The sequence below is a fragment of the Artibeus jamaicensis genome, unplaced genomic scaffold (assembly GCF_021234435.1).
Source record: "Artibeus jamaicensis isolate MK-2021 breed Jamaican fruit bat unplaced genomic scaffold, CSHL_Jam_final contig_463, whole genome shotgun sequence".
In the NCBI taxonomy this organism is placed as follows: Eukaryota; Metazoa; Chordata; class Mammalia; order Chiroptera; family Phyllostomidae; genus Artibeus; species Artibeus jamaicensis.
This window is the reverse complement of record NW_026521841.1, coordinates 962,240-981,941: the sequence shown is the minus strand read 5'-3', so window position 1 is coordinate 981,941 and position 19,702 is coordinate 962,240. Positions and strand designations below refer to the sequence as shown.

The 19,702-nt window shown below is 50.1% G+C and overlaps 1 protein-coding gene across 2 annotated transcripts in view; it reads right to left on the bottom strand.

Annotated features, from left to right (window-relative positions):
- TFCP2L1 (transcription factor CP2 like 1) overlaps positions 1-19,702 on the bottom strand; it is a 57,655-nt gene that overhangs the window by 18,597 nt on the left and 19,356 nt on the right. Inside the window, exons 3-10 of one of the 2 annotated variants that reach the window (XM_037145344.2) lie at positions 11,958-12,034; positions 11,323-11,428; positions 10,566-10,672; positions 9,394-9,546; positions 6,207-6,317; positions 3,798-3,889; positions 1,779-1,833; positions 1,598-1,691 (exon numbers count right to left, since the gene is read on the bottom strand). In XM_037145344.2, coding sequence (XP_037001239.2) covers positions 1,598-1,691; positions 1,779-1,833; positions 3,798-3,889; positions 6,207-6,317; positions 9,394-9,546; positions 10,566-10,672; positions 11,323-11,428; positions 11,958-12,034 — 795 coding nt within the window. The remainder of the gene's footprint in view (positions 1-1,597; positions 1,692-1,778; positions 1,834-3,797; positions 3,890-6,206; positions 6,318-9,393; positions 9,547-10,565; positions 10,673-11,322; positions 11,429-11,957; positions 12,035-19,702) is intronic. The other variant, XM_037145345.2, reaches the window with a different exon arrangement.

Sequence of the window (19,702 nt, the reverse complement as noted above, 5' to 3'; positions counted from 1 at the left end):
CCCTTGTGTCAGCCTCTGGGGAACCACTGTCCTGACTTCCTACAGTATAGATGAGTTTTGCTTGTTTTTTTGAAGTTTATGTAAATGGAATTGAATGGTATATACCCTTTCATGTCTGGCTTTCACCCTCTAAGTTCTATTTAAGGGCTTACAGCTACTGTATGTAGTTACAGACCCTTCACACCCATTACTAAATGTTATTTACTGCATGAATATGCCACAATTCACACAGCCTCTCTATGCTGATGGGCATCAGGGGGGCTCCCAGCCAGGCTATTATGAATAGCTCTCTATGAACATTCTCGGAGGTGAATGCAGTCCCCTCCTGATAGGCCAAGGAGTCCCCTAAAGCCTGTGACCACTTGGACTCCCTGAAGGTACATGCAGGATATCAGCCTTCTGCTAAAAACCTGCCAATAGCCATGTGGCCCAGAGCCACAAATCCCATCCTTTTTCTCCTGCCACAGTTAATACAGTTTCAGGTACAATTCCATAGGCACAATGGCTCCCTTTCCATTGGGAGTAAAGGCCAAAGCCCTTCCACTGTCACACCAGGCCCCCCCAGTCCTCTCCATGCTCCCCCTGCCCCAGTTCACTCAGTCCCAGTCTCCTGGGCCCTCTGCTCCATGACCACACCAGGCAGGCATCCGCCTTGCAGCCTTTGCTCTTTCACTCTGCTTGGGAAGCAAACCCCTCCACCCTGGTCCTCCAGTACCCACTTGGCCTACTCTCTTACCTTGTTCCAGCTTACTGCTTCTCAGTAAGGCCCCTGCTGACCACCCTAATTTGAGACCACAGCCAGCCATCCCCCATCCCTCCACCCAGGATAAGTCAGGTCCCTCTCTGAGCCCTCCTATCACAGATGGGTCACACTCTATTGAAATGCCTGGTTTATGTGTCTGTGCTGACTCAAAACCGAAAGCTCCTTGAGGACAGGGTCCCTGCTTGGATCTCTTATCCCTCCCCCCAACACAAAGAAGTTCTTGGAAAAGCTGAGCTGAAAGACAACTGGGTGCTTTCCTCCCCCTGCCAGAGATGTCCTAGAGAGCCACCCTTCTGGTTTGGTCCCTGTCTCTCTGGACTGACTCTGCCTGGCAGCAAGGCTCGATGCTCAGTTCATCCTTTTACCCCCAGAGCCCCGAGCTCAGGGCTTCTGCCTGATGGACCCCACAGTAAAGACTTTAAAAACCTTTTAAAGAAGGAAGAACCAGCCTTCCCTTCTCGCCAGTGGCTTCACCTCCCTCCATCTTCCAGGCCGTGGCCCTGGACACCATGCAATGAGCAGCATTTTGGTAGGACAAGTGCCAGGGAGGCTTGTGAGCACGTAGTGGCCTGCTTGGCTTAGGGGCCCTACCCAGGAAGGCTTGATTAAGGTGTCCAGATGATCCTGCCTTAAAGCTGCACTTGACCAGAAAGTTCTAGGGACAGGACTCCAATTCTTAGCACTTGGCACAGGTCAGCAAGTGTGAGTGAGTGACTCACACTACTCGGGGCCCCCAGGACAAAACCACAGCCCCACAGGCACCAAGGGCAAGTCCTGGAAGGTAAGTGGCCTTGTTGGTGTTTGCAAGATCCCTGTGGGTCTGGAGATGCTCACCTGAGAAGCTGGCAAACAGCCGGCAGAACTGCGAGAACCTGTTGCGGTGGAGCCACTGCTGGGCATCCTGGGTGGAGGCTGACGGGAGCAGGTGCTGCGGACAGAGAGAGGGGGCCTTGAGATGGCTGCTCGGCATCGACACCGTGGGACAGGCAGCCGGAGCACCCACACAGACACTTACGTCACTGCCCACAGGCAGGGCCTCCACTGGGTGGGAGTGGGTTGGCGAGCTGTTCCTGCAAAGAACAGGCAATGAGAGCCATGAGAATGTGCCCCTACAGGGCTCTTGAGGGTCTTCTCCCCTGCCTGCTGTTCCTACTCCCCTCAGCTCAGAGGCTTTTTTTGAATGAGAATTTTCCTGAGTCAGAGGGAAAAGGGCAGGAGCCACTGTCCAATCCCTAATGAGCTCTTTGGTGTGGACAGATGAGCTATACTGTTCCAGCCAGCAATGAGTCCCCCATCCCAGCCTTGGGGCTCCTTTCAGTCAGAGTTCCCTCCCCCTTGGAGTTCCCAGCCCAGCCTCAGCCTGAGGAGGGGCCAGTAAAGCTGGAAGGACACAGGAATGCTGGCAGGTGTCACTGATTGTAGGAGGAGTCGGAAATGGGGCTGCAGAGGAAGATTGGTGCCGGGATTGAAACCCAGATGCAGCAGCCATTGGAGGGAGAACCACACGGCTTTGGCAGAGTGGGGACCCTCAGTTAAAAAAAGCTGCTTTCTCTCACAAAGCCTACAGCTTTGGTGAGAGAGAGAACCACATGGCTTTGGGGTGCTCCCTTTTGCCCCGTGGCTTAGGAAGCAGGAGAGACTTTGCCTGGAAGAAAAGGGGCAAAAGAACTCTTGCTGGTGGGCCAGGAGAAGATGCCGCATGGCTTTGGATTAACTGGAGATCCCGGCAGCAACACAGCTGATGGTGCTGGGAGCCTGAATCACAAACTTCTGCTTCTTCTCCTGAGATACGGTACCCCAGACTAGGGATATATGTGTCTGTGGGTATTCGAAAGGACTTTGATATTTTAATGAAGACATTAAGTCATTACTCTAAGTCTGTATAGCTTTAAATAAACATTTCCTTTCCTTTTCACAAATCTCTGGCATGGACAGACATTTTTCCTCTGGCAGTGAACATAGCAAACCTAATGGGGGGTTCTTCTGGCAATAGTATATCGTGCACTTCCCCTTGGGTCTGTTCTGTAACAATGGTACAACCTGAACTACTTTGTGTCGCTGAACTATACTCTTAAAATGTTACGACAGCAAGTTTTATATTACATCTGTTTTGCCACAGTGAGAAACAAGAGGACCCTCGCAGGGATGGCCCTAACAGCTACACTTCCTCAGGTATAGGTGCAAAATGCCAGGTACTTTGCACACATTCCAGGGCCCTGCAGGAAATTCTTACACCCTTTATAGTGGGGAAACTGAGGCTGAGCATGGTTAAGGAACTTATTCCCCCAAAGGTACAGACCTATGGCTAGGTCTGCCTGAATTTAAACGTACACCTCTGCTGTCACCTGCCTCTCAGGGTAACACCCAGTAAATTGAGTGCATGTCCATTAGCTGAGTTCTCTGTCTGCCAAGCACGGGCTTTGAGGAGCCCACACACTCATCTGTTAAACCTGCCCAGCATTCTCCCTGCCTCCCCTGTCCCCGTGAGCAGGACATGCAGAGCCACCACAGTGATGCTGCAGGCCCTGCAACGTGCAGCCTGGGACGAGCGGGGCAGCTGCCCACCAGCTCAGCACTCCCATCGCCCTGGAGTCAGGACAGCCAGTGTGGCCACAGGGCTGGGTGACTGACAGGGGGACCTCTTCTGGGTTCCAAGCTCTGAAACCCACTGTCTACCCAAGCAGCTCCCTCCCCAGGCCACACTGCCTCGGAGGCAGGTCGCTCTGCCTGGGGGTGCCCAGAGGCCATCTCACAACACCGACCCAGGGCCCGGTGGGCCAGCTTCTGCCTCTGCTGGAGGAAGAGGGTTAAAGTGGGCTCTCAGTTGCTGCCCTATCAGACAACATTTATAGAAGTCTGAGCACAAAAACCTGTAAAAAGGATAAAAATAGTTGTGAATGCAATACCAGTTAGCTGCCCCGAAACCCGAATCGATGCCGGGCTACAAAAGGAGAGAAGACACGGAGAGGAAGACCAGGGAAGGAGCCCACACCCATCGTCATTCCAGAGTCCACATGGAAAAGGTGACACATACCCTTCGCCAAGGCCGAAGCTGTTTGGAGAGCCGTTGTAGCTGGGGGACGGGGCGCTGTTTACCTGGTAGGCCACGTCGGGCCACGGAGAACACTGTGGGAAGAGAGCAAAGGGCAGCGATGACCCGAGGGCAGGGGCTCTTGGAGGGAGCTGGACATGCTGAGGTGCTGATCCCAGGCACCGAGGGCTGCACCAAGCAAGCATCCACCAAAGCTGACGTGGAAAGCTGCTGTCCCTTCCACACCGAACCTGCATTTACTTAATGGCCACATGAGCCAGGACAGGCAGATTACTGGGGCCACACCAAAGAATCAAATACAGCAGCAGAGACCAAACGCTCCACAGGCCATCCTCAGAGCAAGCCAAGTGGAACACTCTCTGTGAGCTTCCTAGTAGTCACACCAAAGAGGGAAACATCGTCAATCACATGATTCCTGGCCCACAAGAAAACAGAGGAAAACAGAATGGGGAAACTGCCCACAAGCAGATTTTCCTGGTGCAGAAAAATGGGTGTGAACGTATGAAGTAGGGAGCAGGGGACCACAGACAACATCCAAACAAAAAATCATCAGTAAAGGCCAGTATTAAAACCTGAGCTATTTTGAAAAAGAACCTACTGACGGCCTTTCACATCTGCCAAGAGCGGCCACTCTGCAACACAGTCCAGTGAGTACTCAGGACGTGGCAGGTATCCTCTAGGAGCTAAGGGAGGCACAAGACAAGAAGATGTCACCCACAACTTCAAAGAACTTCCTGTGCCGATCCGAAGATGGCCCATGCTCGAGTAGCCCAAAGGAAGCAGACACAGGCCTGGCCTCCTGGGAGGTCAGGGGACAGAGCGCTCACTTCCTGCCTTCCCTGCAATGGCACATCTTCAGAGAGGGCCCACAGAAAGCATTCCTAAAGACCTACTGTCTGTCGCCCACAAACACGGGGTTGGGAAATGTTTACCTCTGGTGTGAGTGTGGGCTGGAATCTGTTGGTGTAAAACCCAGAGGAACAGAACTGATGGGCAATACAAGGGGAGCCATCACCTCACAAGGTCATGGGGCCAGGTGGGCGATTCAACCAACCACGCCGTGCACTGACGGCGCCCGGACAGCCCTTACATGAGCACACATGCCTTTCCTCCACTGAGGGAGTCACGAAGAGCTGGGGTGGACAAGCTGAGTGAGGCTCGGCCTGGGAAGGACGAGGAGAGCATAGAGGGCAGTCGGGGGTGGAGGGGCCGCAAGCAGCACAGGCAGGATCTAGGCCTTGGAAAATACCCTCTGCTCTGAGCTCTGATCTAGCACTGGGTTGGGGGTGCGGTGGGGTGGGGTGGGGTGGGGACAGGATTCTCTGGCTGCTCTTACCCTCAGATAAAACAACACCCACACCCACACACAGCCTGTCAGCCAGGACCAGGCCACTGTCCTCTAAGACGCTCTGTGCCTGGCCTCACCTGAAACACTGCCCTAACCCCAGCATGGCCCTGCTGAGCCCTACGGATCTGCAGGGGGCCTTCTGAGTAAGTCAAGTTATGTGGTGAACACACACCAACATGTACGAGCTGGCCTGACAGCAGAACGCAGCAGGGGACATTGTTTAAAAAAAAGAGATAGGGCACAGTAAGAATAGAGGTGGCACCAGCAGCAACCTGTGACAGGAGGAGAGCAGGCCAGAGACAGTGAACATCTCAGAGTACTCTGAACAGGAGGATTGGAGCAGTATGGGACTAGCATCAGGGTTAAGAGAAAACATGTTCTGATATCCACCCAAACGACAAAACAGCAAGTGCTCACACCCTCTGACCCACAATCCCACTTTAAGAATGGAAGCCTGCAGACCTGTTACCCACATGCAGAACTTCTCCCACACCCATGTAAAAAGTCAAGAGCTGGAAACAACCAAATGTCCACCACATGGCAAAGACAATGTGGGTGGATAAAAAACTAGAAAGCACTTTATGAACAGAAAGGGAAGAGTTGCCAAGATACGCTATTAAATAATAAAAGCAAATTGCAGAACAGTGTGTCTGTGTGTGCTGTTGGTGTAAGGACATGGGCGAGTTGGATTCACTGGCAGAGAAAGTCAGGTCAGATACGGGAGGAACCAGAGATGCTGGCTGCCCTGGGGAGAGAGACCGCGAGACTGGAAAAGTACCGGGAGAGATATTTTCTAATGTACATTCTCTTATACCTTTTGAATTTTGGACCTATTACCTATTTTTTTAAAAAGTGCTGATTTTGAAAAGTGCAAACGCTTTCAGTTATCTCTGAAAGGCCTTCCTGGCCAAGGGGCCTTATCAGAGGAACACAACTCCACACCCAAGAGCACACCACCATCTAATGGGTGCTCTCAAAAAAAACATTCACCCAGGTGGGCAATCTCCCAAAAATCTAGTCACACAGCACCCTAGGCAGCTCACCTCAGTGAGAATGGTGGTTTCATAGGACGGCTGGTACTTCTCCTTCTCCTGGGCGGTTCTCTTCTCCATCTTCTCCCGGTCGGTCTTTTGTTTCCGGTCTGCTCCCTTTGGCTACAAATGCAAAGCACAGCGGTCCAATTAGTAAAAAACAGGCAGAGGTGGCTGTCTTTGGGTCTTTCCCCAAAGACCCAGGGCTAAGCAGTGGCCCCCAAAGCCTGCAAGAGCCCAGGCAGGCTCTTGCAAACAGGACAGCATCTCTCTCACTTTCCAGACATCAGATACACAGTCCTTCCTGGCACCCTTCCCTTCTTTAAGGCAGTAGTCCTGCCACTAGGCTGCTCGTGGGGAAATGCCTGGAAAAGATCTTCACCCATGGCCACTTGTGCATAGAAGGGAACCCTTAGGAGTCATGACAAATCCAAATGCACCCCTAGGGTCCCCTGTGGAGAATGAAGGGAATAGGAAGAGTTAGGGGCTGCTGGTCAGAGTTAGGCCTGCCCGTTCAGGCTGGGAGTTCCCAGACATATTGTGAAGGCCTCCATGCCTGGCCCCAGGGCTCCTGCCACTCGAGGTTCATACTCCACATGCAGGGTAGGACCTCTGCCCTAAGAGAGCCTGTCCTGGGTGCTAGTAAGCCTGAGGAACTCACCAGTGTCCACACCTCACAGGTACGTTATTCCCCCCATTTATAGGTGAGGACACTCAGGCTCAAGTGTTCCATTAAGACTATAAGAAGCAAGTGCTGACCAAGCTGAAAGTCCTGATGCGAAGAGCCCAGGTATGTGCCACCACCAGGCTGGCCCCTCAGCAGGCTGGCTGACAAGGACCTTCAGGACTCTTACCTCCTAGGTGTTCACAGTGGGCTTGATGAGGTCAGCTACCAAGACCCCTGGCAGCCCAGGACAGGGCAGTTACTATGTGCACAGCAGACCACGCATGGTGGGCAGTCAGTAAACAAAATTCATTCCCAAGCTCAGTGGCACCTTCGAGGGTTTTCTCCGGTGTACACCTTCCTCAGGTACACCGGCCCAAGGGATTTTAGGGAACAGTGGTCCGAGTAATGCCCATGCTGAAGAGAGGTGGCTTTGCAGGAGGGTCACGGGGGGACATAAATGGCAGATCCAGTGGTCAGTGGGAGAGTCAGGCATGTGGCCACCGAACACCTATCACCCGCTTCATCTCCATATACCAGTTCCTGAGAAGACGTCCAGAAGACACAAAGCAAGGTGACATCACTGCAGGTTTGAGCCTGTGTCAAGGAGGATGGGACTCAGCCCCAGTGATACCCACAGGGGGCTGGCCAGTCAGAAAGGGGCCCTATCTTCCCTTTCAGAGGCCTTGTTATCCCACACAGAGCCTCAGGGCATGATTCCAAGAAGCAGGGGGGCTTCCCAGGAACTGAGATGACCAGGGGTGGATGAGTGGTGGAAGGTTTGGCTAGACCCCTCCTGGCACTTGTAAACACCTGTTCGAACTGCTTCTGTGAATGGGCACAGGTGGGTAGGTGCCGTGCCTCCTCCGGCCTTCTGAGGAGCCAGTTTTTGGTGATAGGGGCTCCTACTCCCCTGCAGGAGAGGCCAAGACTGTTCCTGGGTCACTCAGACACGGCAGCTTCTGGCCCAGTTCCTGAAATTACACCTGGTGCATGGTCAAGGAGCCGTGGACAGGGCCCTCACGGCTGAGCTTCTGCCTCAAGATGCAGAAAGGGGAGTGAGTGGGGACCATGGGAAGGACGGGGTGCTCCCAGGGCAGAGAGGCCCCACCTCGTTCCTCTCTCTTACTACCCAGCATAGTCTCAGCTGCAGGGCACACACTGCGAGAGCCATGGATTACACTGGACGGCCCTGGGCGAGGACATTAACCATCTAAGGGCAGATGTAGTATGTATATGAAGGGCAAGAGGTGTGACTGGAGCCCAGAGAAAGACCACCAGCAGTGCACTTATGGAGATGCCCTCAGCGAACCAGAACTCGAGCCCGTGGAGCAGGCGGTAAGACCTGAGGCTACAATACCCACTGCACCTTGGTCTGCCAAGAACTTGTCCTCATCCCCAGCACCCGTAAGTATGTCAGAAGGGGTATGCTTGCATGGAATTGAGAGTGCTAATAGTGTGAGATTAAAATAGGAAGATGATCCGGGATTATCCCGGGGGGGTGCCCAATGTAACCACAGGGCCCTTGAAAGTGGAAAAGGGAGGGAGAACAGGAAGTCAGAGTGACACGGTGTGAGAACTAGCACCCTCTCACTGGCTCTGGAAATGGGGGAGGGGCCTAGGGCCAAGGAATGCAGAGGCTGGAGAAGCTGGAAAGGCCAGGAAGGCTTCTCCCCCAGAGCCTCCAGGAGGAACACAGCCTGCTAACACCTTGACATTAGCCCAAGGAGACCCATTTCAGATTTCTGACCTCCACCACTGAAAGACAATAAATGTCAATAGTTTTGAGCCACTAAACATGTGGTAATTTGTTGCAGCAGCAACAGAAGACAGACAGACAGGGTGGGGAAAGCTCAGCTTCCTTTAGAGGCCAACTTCAAGGCTTTCAAAGCCTCAAGCAGGTTTCTGAAGAGGGCTGCCTCTCTGGCAGGAAAGACAAACCCACACTTCTTCCACACCTCGCCCTCCCATGCAGGTGACATCGCTGACAGCCCAGCCAGGCCTGGAGTCCGTGCCCATGGCCGTGGCATGTGGCACCAGATCCGGAAGTGTGGATGCGCCAGCAGCCTGGCTGGCTGGTCTCCTCCCTGTGGAGCCTGCTGCTCTGGCTCTGTTTCTCCTAAAGCTACTGGGATTGGTGCGTTCTTCACATCACTGCCAAGCACTCACTGTGCACCAGCTCCGCAGGTGCTAGGGAAACAAACAGCACAGTCCCTGTCTTTCCTTGTGAGGAAAGTCCAAGTGTTTTCTTGGTAGGAAAACAGAATTTAAAAATGTGCAACTCCTATCATTCTTACACAGTAGAGATGTGCACTGACATGTGGGACGATGAAAGATGAGGAGGGTGCCACGGTGGCAGGCCCAACAGGCCAGCACATGCGGGAGCACAGGCAGACCCCGGCTGCAGGGACACCCAGCTCCCTGCTGGGCCCCCATGTGGAACTGTGAGAACGTTTGTGTGTCGCCATGCAGGTGGGGGAGTGCAGGCATACCCATGCACACGGACTGCTGGCGGACGTGGTGTGGCCACCCTACCTTGAACACCTTGATCTGGCAGCTGGCAGAGTGCAGGTGCTCGGTGTACTCCCCATTCTCACTCTGCTTAAATGTATCAATCTGCACTCGGAAAGGCACTCCCTTCTCGCCCCCGTGCTTCCTTGGTGTGAACTCTGTGCTGATACAGTGCACCTGGAAGGGGAAACATGGGGCTGGCAGCGAGGAGAGGGCAAGGGCGGGCTCCTCTCCCCAGGGAGGCTCCCATCCTGCCTGGCCAACCGCCCTGCTCTCCCCGTTGCTACCCACTGTTGAGCAGATGGGATCCCCTTCACCTGTCCACAAATGACACACCCTCCCACCTTTGTCCCTTGACTTCAGAGGCCCCACCTGACCAGCTAACGCCTTGCCACTGCTCCAGGCCCACTGACTCCCAAGGGCCCCACCCTCACTTCTCACCCTTGCAAATGCTAAAGACTGCAAGGGGGCCATGGCTCCGTGCCACACAGCCTGGCATCCAGGGCCCTTGGGCCAGGCCAGAGGAGGAGACTGGAGCCATTTTTGCATTAAAGTTCTTGCTGCACAGAAGGCACTTGGTGTACACTTATTATTATAATACCGTGTTAATAGTAATACAACATATTGTAATGATAGTTTTAAAATATAACAAAGATATTGTAATTATGAAAAAAAGATCAGTACCTTCTACTGAGTGATTATTATGAATGGGCACTGAGGTAAAGGCTACATATTCGGTATCTGACTAACAAGATGCTCACAAAGGGGCCACAGGAAGGGACAGAGGCAGGGAGAGCCTCGGAGCACGGCCTGCGGCCACACCCTCAGCCGGCTCCATCTGCTACATTTACCCCAAGGCTGGACCCACACCAGGGACTTGACCATTAAATAATTAATCTATTAACAGAAACTCTTATGGAAAAGTTCTTAACTTCAAACTATATATGCTAGGAAATACTTTATTTTATGAAAAGCTTACATATTTATAAGCAAACCCTACACAGGATTCCAAAACATTCTAGTCTTTTCCCAACCCCAAGACCAACTACCTCTGATTATGTGACACTCCACACTTCCTCCCCCTTTGGCCTCCCTCCCTGCAACAGAGAACGGGAGACCTGCAGGGCTGGTCTGAGGAACAGCACAACAGACCCCCCACCTCTGGCTTCCCACAGAGCGACCTCCTGCTCGCATACCTGAATGAATGCAGAGGCTCTCTTAGAAGGGTCCCACAAAAACTCGACTGCGTTGAGCTGGGTCGGGCTGGCCCTGGGGTCCAAGATGCCAACAGACAGCGGAATATCTGTACACACACACAAAGTGCAACTGTCAGCCACTCCCAGTGCTGAAGGAGGGACCCCTCACGGGCCCAATTCTCTGACTACGTTGGAAACGCCAAACGTTCAGACACTGAGTTTTATAAAAACTCCTCTGGCAGAAAGCCTGACTTGAATTGCCATGAAGCTACTTAGTCTTTACGCCATTTTATCTTGCTGCACGAAGACTGCTGTGCCTGTGAAGGCCTGTCCCCACACTATGGGTCCGTGCACCACGCCCTGCTGTCATTCTAACTTCTGAATTCCGGAATCCTCTTGGCCTCAGCTGTGAATAAAGGGCTGTGACCCCTGCGTGAGCCCCACCATTCCATTTTCACTGCCCACCTGTGATGCCCATCCTTACTTCATCACTTATCAAAATCCTTTAATGCAAACCCTTCTGCAAAGCCTTCCCTGGACTCCCTGACAGCAGGTCCTTGATTTCCAGCTGCCTGTCTCTCCCACCAAACGGGGACGCTCTGAGAGCAGGCCTGGCAGCACATGCACCCCTGCCAGCTCCTACAGGGCTTCCCACAAAGCAGGAGTGCACTAAGATGCCTTGCACAATCCAGATGGTGTCCAGGAAGAACTTCAACATGCGGGAGCATCTTGGGCTTATCTTGGCAGAGAGACTCACCAATGTCTAGGATCCGGTCTCCAGGCCGGCTCCACCGCCAGCCCTCCAGCTGCTGGTGCTCTGTATACTGCAACCGACGGTCATGGAAAACCACGCGGATGATGCTCTGGGAGGGGAGGCAGGCAGGCGACAGCTGAGTGTGGCTGCCAGGAGGGACTCAAGAGGAACCCACTTGTACTTACTGAGCCAGAGCACACTCCCCTGCCCTTCAGGGCCACTCTTCCTGGAACTGCCACCCCAGCTCCATAGTCCGTGTGCTGCTTCACAGAACCCCACTCACACTAACAGCAAGAATAGTGATGACTGCCCTTTTGTCCATGATTACCAAGTGCTTTATACACATGGCTGATTTATAAATCCTTCTGTGCAGATGAGCGAACAGAAGCTCAGAAAAGCTCAGTAAGTGGCAAAGCCAGGCTAAAGCACAGAAGCCTGGTCCCCCTGCCCAGGGACCCAGTTCCCAGTGCTTCGACCGACCTCTCCTTGTTCCCTCAGAACGCATGCCGCAGGGAACAGGAGCCTACTCTCCCCCCAGAGCCTTCCTTGAGCTCCCAGGCCACACCTGACCCCCACAGTACATTCCGGTGCTGAGGCCCCAACCAACCCTGGGCAGGGGGAGTGCCCCACATGCTTACCTTAACGAACTTTGTGTTCAGATCTTGAAAGTCTCCCAGCTTCCGATTCTCCAACAGCCGAATTTCATAAGACTGACCTAGAGGAGGGTTAATGGTACATTTCTCATTTCTGAGTGTTTTCCAATTAGGGGCTCCCCCAGCTAGAGGTCTTCTCAACCTCCTCAGTGCCCACCCAGGCCTCACGGCTGAGGAAGGAAGCAGGGAAGGAAGCCCATGTCCAGCTCCGATCACCCTCTGGCCTGGACACAGCCCCATTTGCACACCCTGCCTGTTTGGGCCAAGGGAACATACCATGGGACCCTTGAGAACCAGCACCTCTTATAATTTTTAAAGAAATAGAATCCAACAAAACATAGTTAACTAGCATTAAATTTATGAAACATAATTTCATATTATTTCTTCATAAAGAATGTCCCATACACCTGGATGAAGAACACAGCTACTTAAATTCATATTAAGCTGACCATACACTTCCTGAGAGCAGGTTTAATGAAATGAATAGAAAAGCCTGTTAAACATTGTCTCTAATTGCAGAATGAAAAGCATTTTCCCAAGTTAAAAGAATTTCATGTATTTGAAAGGGTGTGGCGATTCTATTTGGTGACATGTAACCAGAATAAGCTGGTTAGGGGATATAAATGAAAAGGGGTTCATCTATTATAACAAACAATAAGTATCTATGAATAAACTACACACATTTTACTGGAAAGATAAAGCAGAGTCTGAATAAATGGAACATGCAAGGGTTCCAAATGGAAAGACCGTGTATCAAATCATGTCCCTTTTTCCTAAGTCACTTAAGTTTCACCACAACTCTAACACACCCTAGCAAGTATCACAACTTAATAAAAGATGTCTTACAAATAATGGAATAAATTATTTAATAACTGGTATTGGCAAATCTGACAGTTTTAAAAAATGTTTTAAAACAATGAAAGACTCACAAGAAATGACAAAAACCGTGCAGCAAGGCCCTGAGCACCCAGCCCCAGGCCCCTGGGGCAGGGGCACCAGCGGCCTGACCGTGGCCAGACCCACACCTCCTCCCATCACCCCAGGCTCAGCAGGTGTGCCCCGCTCTTTGTGTCTGTGTTTATGTGTCTAGGTCTGTTAGATCTTTCCACATGTAAAGATTAGCTATTTTTTTCAAAGTGCAGACCCTCATCTCACAGCAGACATCAAAACAAGTTACCACTGGATTTAAAAGTTAATTTTGATTGAGCGCGGGCCTGCGAACCAGACAATCGTGGTTCGATTCCCAGTCAGGGCACATGTCTGGGTTGCAGACTGGTTCCCTGCAGGCCAGTTCCCAGCAGGGGGCACATGAAAGGCAACCATACATTGATGTTTCTCTCCCTCTCTCCTTCCCTTCCCCTCTAAAGATAAATAAAATAAAATACTTCTTTAAAAAAAAAGAGTTAATTTTGAAGTTTTATTTTAACATGAATGACTGACTACTTATCAGGTACTTAGTAGGGAAAGACTTTCTGAACCTGAAGTCATGGAGAAAAAGTGAAATCTAGAATGAATGAATAATGAATATATATATATATATATATTCTATATTAAATATAGGCTACTAATATTAAAATAACTAAAAGAGAAATGATTAGAAAAATACTAAGACTGCCTAAGACCACCTTATATTGGACTGAATGGTGCCCCTACCCCCAGGTGGGTCCATACCCTAATCTTCAGAACCCATGAGTATTACCCAATATTTGGAAGAAAAAGAATCTTTGCAGATGCAATTAAGTTAAGAATCATGAGATAAGGAGATCATCCTGGACTGTCTCAAATGTCCCTGAGTCCAGTGACAAGTGTCCTTGTAAGAGCCACGCAGAGGAGACACAAAGAAGAGCCTTGTGAATGTGGGAGTGGAGACCCACGTGATGCAGCTGGAAGCCAGGTTCTCCTGGAGCCGCCGAAGGCTGGAGGAGACAAGGACCAGTCACCCCTCAGGTCCCCAGAAGAAGCATGGCCTGCCAGATTCCCAACTTCTACCCTCCAGAACTGTTGGAGAATAAAGTTCCGTTGTTTTAAGTTATTTGCAGTAATTTGTTAAAGCAGTCACAGGAAACTAATATACACAATGAATAAAAGAATGACAAAAAATTTTTGAAATTCAATCATTCATTCCAAATACTTGCTGAGCAACAGCTATGTACCAAATTCTGTGCACTGCTAGGACCTGGGGCTGGCAAGACAGACATGGCGCCGTGCACCAGGGAGCTCACCGCCCCAGCATCCACCACGCTGCCGACGCTGCTGGCCAAGCCTGGGAATGCCCACTTAGCACTCCCTTCTTCTCAGGAGGGTGGAGCCTTCCACCCAGCTTTCACCAGCCTGTCTTATAGGACTGGTGAACACTTAATGAACATACCATGGCCCAGGTCAGGGGAGTACCCTGGGCGCATCATGTCAGAAGGAAGAGGCACCAACCCCAAACTCTCGTCCTGCCCATCTGCCAGTTCAGAAGATGCAACTCATAGCAGGGTCTTGCTGACCTAACCAACACTTCTAACTTTCTGAAAGAGCCAGACTTGTGACACCCATTGCCAGGCTCCTGAGCCAACACTCCCTTGACAGCAGCATAAAATGGAGCCTCTCACACCCCAGCTGGTTTTCCCACTGTCCTCCATCGTCCCAAAGGAAGAAAGTAACAGACTCTGGCTTGAGGCCCAAGGCCCAAGTGGTCATTACTTGGCTCCAGGGCCCAATTGACACTGACCCGGAGCTCTGCGGGGCAAGCTTAGCTTACTCCCAGCAGGAGGCACCTGCTGCTCCACACAGAGCAGCTTTATTAAGTGGAGCTTTAGACCCTGGTCACAGCCTCCTCTACCAGCAGCAGAGACTTGACGCAGGCCCTATCCCTTCCTCAACCCCCGCTCTTGCACTCTAGAGCTCCTCCCAGCCACATGGCACCTCCCTGACACAGGCCTCAAGCAGGACGGACGGCCAGCCCCCCTTGCCAGGCCTGCCTCAGTGCCAGCACAGTGGCCTCCCCAGGCTCTGTTCTCACACAGCACAGGACCATCCAGAAGACCACTGTTCAAGGTCAGATATCAGCCAATGAGCAATGTGAAAGCTAAACCAACCTGAAGCACACAGGTATGTCTCTACTTGGCCAGGTCATCTTGGGGCATGGGTGGGGCCGTGAAAGGTGGGCTCTGTGAAGGCACAGACTATTCTGCTCACATACTGTCTGATGCATATAGTAGGTACTCAGCAAAAGCTTGAACATGACTTTATCTTCTTTGCTGTGCTGCTCTGTGCTAGAACTAGAGGGTTTACAAAAGACACACTCCTGCTCTCAAAGGGTTAGCAATATTCTGGGGTGCATTAAATAGTACAAGAAAAACACTAATATAAAGCAGAATCTGAAAAATCCCTCTAAGAGATAGACAACACTCACCTGGAATAGGGAGGAAGGGAGGTAAAAAACACAGTCTGAGCAAAGAGTCGACATCAGAGATAGAATCTGAAGAGTGGACAGGATCAACAGTGAGGGGACAAGTGGATAAGAAAGTTCCCATAAGTAATGCTATAGCAAGGAGATAAGAGGGGAGAGGTGTGCCTCTGGGGAACAATAACTAACAGCTTTCACCAACTCACTGGCTGCTTATCCAGGGGCAAAGCCTGCACAGGTATTAAGTCACCTGGGTCTCAGAACACATAAGTGGGGGCATTTAGGATGAGCCCCACTGAGAGAAGAAAGCAGAGGCTCAGAGTGGTTACCAGACTTGGGCATGGACGGCTTAGTCAGTGGCAGAGCCAGGAGCAGAAACTAAATGTTTCCAGAACCTATCATAGTCTTTGCCACATCCTACCCGGTGGGTGTCATTTGCTACTCGGAGGGAATTTATAGTTCTACATAGTCCTCAACTTCTCCTATCTAGAAGCTACTTATCTGCACAGCAAGAAATGTTTGCCTACAGTGTCTTATGGCATTTAAAGCACCCCCACCTTCGCCATTCCAAGTGAAGATGGTGTTTTTCTCCTTTCTTTTAGGACTAACAATAAAGATGAGCAAGGATGACCAACTCAGCCTGCCAGGTGACACCAAAGATACTGGCTCCCTTTTCTTGCCCACAAAATACTGTTTCCTGCATTCTAAACAGTGATGTGAGAGAAAAAAACAAATCACTACAGCAAACCATAGTAAAGGCTGTTCTAATTTCAGCATTGTGAAATGGGGGGGAGCTAGTTTTAAAGTCAAGGAAACAGAGTAACAAGTAACTACCAGTTACCTGCTATTCAGTCTGCATGAGGAAACTGCTAAGCCCCTATAGTTTACTCAGTGCAGAGTGAACTGGATTGTGGAAATTCCTTCTGGATTTCCACAATCCAGAAGGAAAACCGTTATTGACTCCATTTTATAGATGGAGAAATTCAGATCCAGAGGGGTTGAGTATCTTATTGCAAATCAAACCTGGGTCTCTCTCACTCCACATACTAAACACTAAGCCAAACTACTCACTACTCTGAACAGCACCTAGTGTCTTCAAAATGGCCCTTCTGGTTCTAATATTCAAGGAGTCTATCTATTTCATTCCTCCTGAATTTCTTGATATTCATTTTATTTCATGACCTGTAAGCCCTTCCCTTCCTTTAAGGTCAAATCCTGAAGCCCCATGACCTCAGTTCTCTGAATCAAGAAGTCCACGTTACCATACTGTGGCATAAGGTTTGATACTTGTTTCCTCCTGATATACTTGTCTCCATAAAACACACATTCCTAACCCACTTAAAATACCCTGAAAGCTACAGTAACCAAAGCCATGTCACTTTTGGCATGAGGACAAATGGACAGATGGAAAGGAACAAAGAGCCCACAGATACACTTTCCAATCCTTGGAAACTTGATCTATGACAGTGAGAAAGAAAGAGAGCTTTTCAAGAGTGCAGGATGACTGGCTGTCCATTTGGAAAAATAAATCCCTACCTCACACCATACATAATAGATTAATTCCAACTCTAGGGGCAAATCCTAAAGAAGTATTTGATATGCACTGGGAGCTGATTACAGGCAAAAATGTCAACAACCTACAGATTCAGCAAGAGAAAATTAGATATGCAAATTCTATCATTTGACTGAAAATAAACTGGCACCTGACACTTAAATACTCTAGAGACACATATAAACATGGAGAAATCTCAGAAGCATAATATTAACAAAAAAAAGTACATGATGATATATATTAAACTACCTGTATAAAGTTTGAAGACACACAAAACAATACTGTTCACCTTCATGGCTGACAAGGCAAACAGTGAAAGTTTGAGAATGTGCAGTGAGAGGCAAACCAACACTGATTTCACAAGCTGGTTTTGCTTCTGGGGAGGAGGAAAGGTAACAAGATTAGAAAAAAATTGAAATTAGAAACAAATTTGGTGAGGTTGAAAAACCTGTATTGAGTATGACTCTCTGCCCTCATTCTCTGTAGTGTTCAGGCACTCTGAAACACTAATACTTCCTTCCATCACACACACACACACACACACACACACACACACACACACACACACAATAAATGAGTGGGAGAACACCAGAGCCAGCAGCTGTCATTCTGCATTGCACTAGGGCTGTGTTTCTGACTCCCCAGCCCCACTTAGAGGGAAGGTCCCTTGGGTTCCTTGCTCAGCAGTCACTATACACCCCCACCACTACCCTCTGTGTGCCAGTGAGGTGCTGGTACAGGGCATCCCGAGACACTACTGTACCGTATTCACCCCACTCATTCGCATACCACCCCACAATTTTGCCACTGAAATTAAAAACATTCTGAAACACTGAAGAGCCTATTTAATAAACTCACTTTTTAAATTTAATTTTTTAAAGTGTATGTCACACCCGCAAGTACAAAATCATAATCATATGCCATAAATAAATAGTTATTGTAAAACTTATATAGATAATGCAACAAGTAATGCTCTCCTACATACCCCTAGCACCCAGGTTTGAAGCCTGGGCTCACCACTGTGCCCATCACTTACTATTGGGTAAATGGCTGCATTTGTGAGCATCATTTTCCATGCCTCCGAAAAGTGGATGACATTGGTACGTCCATGCAGAGAGTTGTTTGAGAACTGAAGGTGCATCCAGTATGGCTGGTACACAGGAAGTCTTTGGCTGGACCTCCCCACCTGTCAGCACTGGTAGACAGTGCAGGGGGCCCCTCCAGCTGGTGGTGGCCTTTCCACAGCCTCAAACCCTTCAAGGCAATTCCCTCTAATAACTCTGGCCCCACCCTGTACTTTGGAGTTGTTAAAGGCCTTTTAAAGCAGGGGAGGAGCCCTGGGTCAGCAGTTGGTGATGTAAACTAGCCCTCCACAGGTGGCCACCAGCCTAGCCCAGGAATGGCAGGAGTTGGAGGAAGGGTGGTTACAGGCTGTACTCACACCTCCCCACCCCCATCAGCAGTGGCCTGCTGAGCCCTGGTGGCCCCGCCCAGTTTAGTACTACAACTTTAGCCCACAGGGAGGAGTGAGGGCTCCTTGGCTACACTCAGGCCCAGTGGAGAGCCCCAGCCTCCACCTAGGCCCTGACCAAAGGGCCCTGAAGCCATTCCAATGGGTTAAAAGTTTCTCTCTTTCCCAACCCACCCTTTGCCCTTCCTCCCCTCCACCCCACACAGAAATGGAGGAAAGAGGACAATGAGAATAAGAGATAGCAGAGAAAACTTTTCCAAGGAAAACAAAATGAAATACATGCATTCAGCACTCTACACTGTGCCTGGCCCAGGCAGGTGCTCAATAAACCTTTGCTTCCTTCTCTTCTTTCATGCAGCCCACAACATCCAACATCTGAACTTGCTCTGTAAAGAGCCAGCAGTAACTATTCTCAGGCTTCTGGGCTACAGATCTCTTCACCACCACTCAACTCTACCTCTGTAACAAGAAAGCAGCCATGGACAATATGTGGGTGAATGGGCATGGCTGTGTTCCAATAAAACTTTATTTGAATTTTCAGAGGATGTTCAATCTTCCCGCTGACCTCTTCCTTCCTCCCAACTTCTCTGGGCACTTTGCAACTATGCCCCTCAGCTGTCTGGCATGATGGTTAAGTCGCAGCACCCCAACCAGACTGGCAGCTCTTGACCCAGCTACCAGTTTACCCAAACCAATTTGTACTCACATGCATACATGAGCACACACACTAGCCCCTATACAGTACTAGCAAGTGACGGACTTAAATTGATGGTGGCAGAACTTGATATAAATTCCCTAAAGCAAATAACAGAGCTTAAACTAGTCAGCCAAACCAAGAAGTGTGTGAAAGATGCTCATCCTCCATAATGGTAAAAGAAATGTCAAATTCAAATAATTCTCTCAGCTTGCTAAAGTTCTCACAGACGGCTAACATCCCACGGGGACTGAAGATGGGGAAATGGGCTGTCACACATGCTGGAGGTGGGAGATCCCATGTCACAGCCTATTGGGCATCTAGACAATACCCATCAATACAGCAAATAAAAAAGCCCATGGCCTAACTATCCCATCAGAAAAGTGCTGAATGATATATACACAATGTGACTGTACTTTTATTTTAAAATGTTACATACATACCCCTATGCACACTTCCCTTTTAAATTACATACATCTTCAGGGAGGACTTCTGCCAAGATAGAGGCGTAGGTGGAAGCACCGCGCCTTCCCGCACAACCAAGTTTAAAAAAAACAACAAAGTTTTAGCAACAAAAATGCAGCCACACTACAGAAAATTGAACTACACGGAAGTCTGA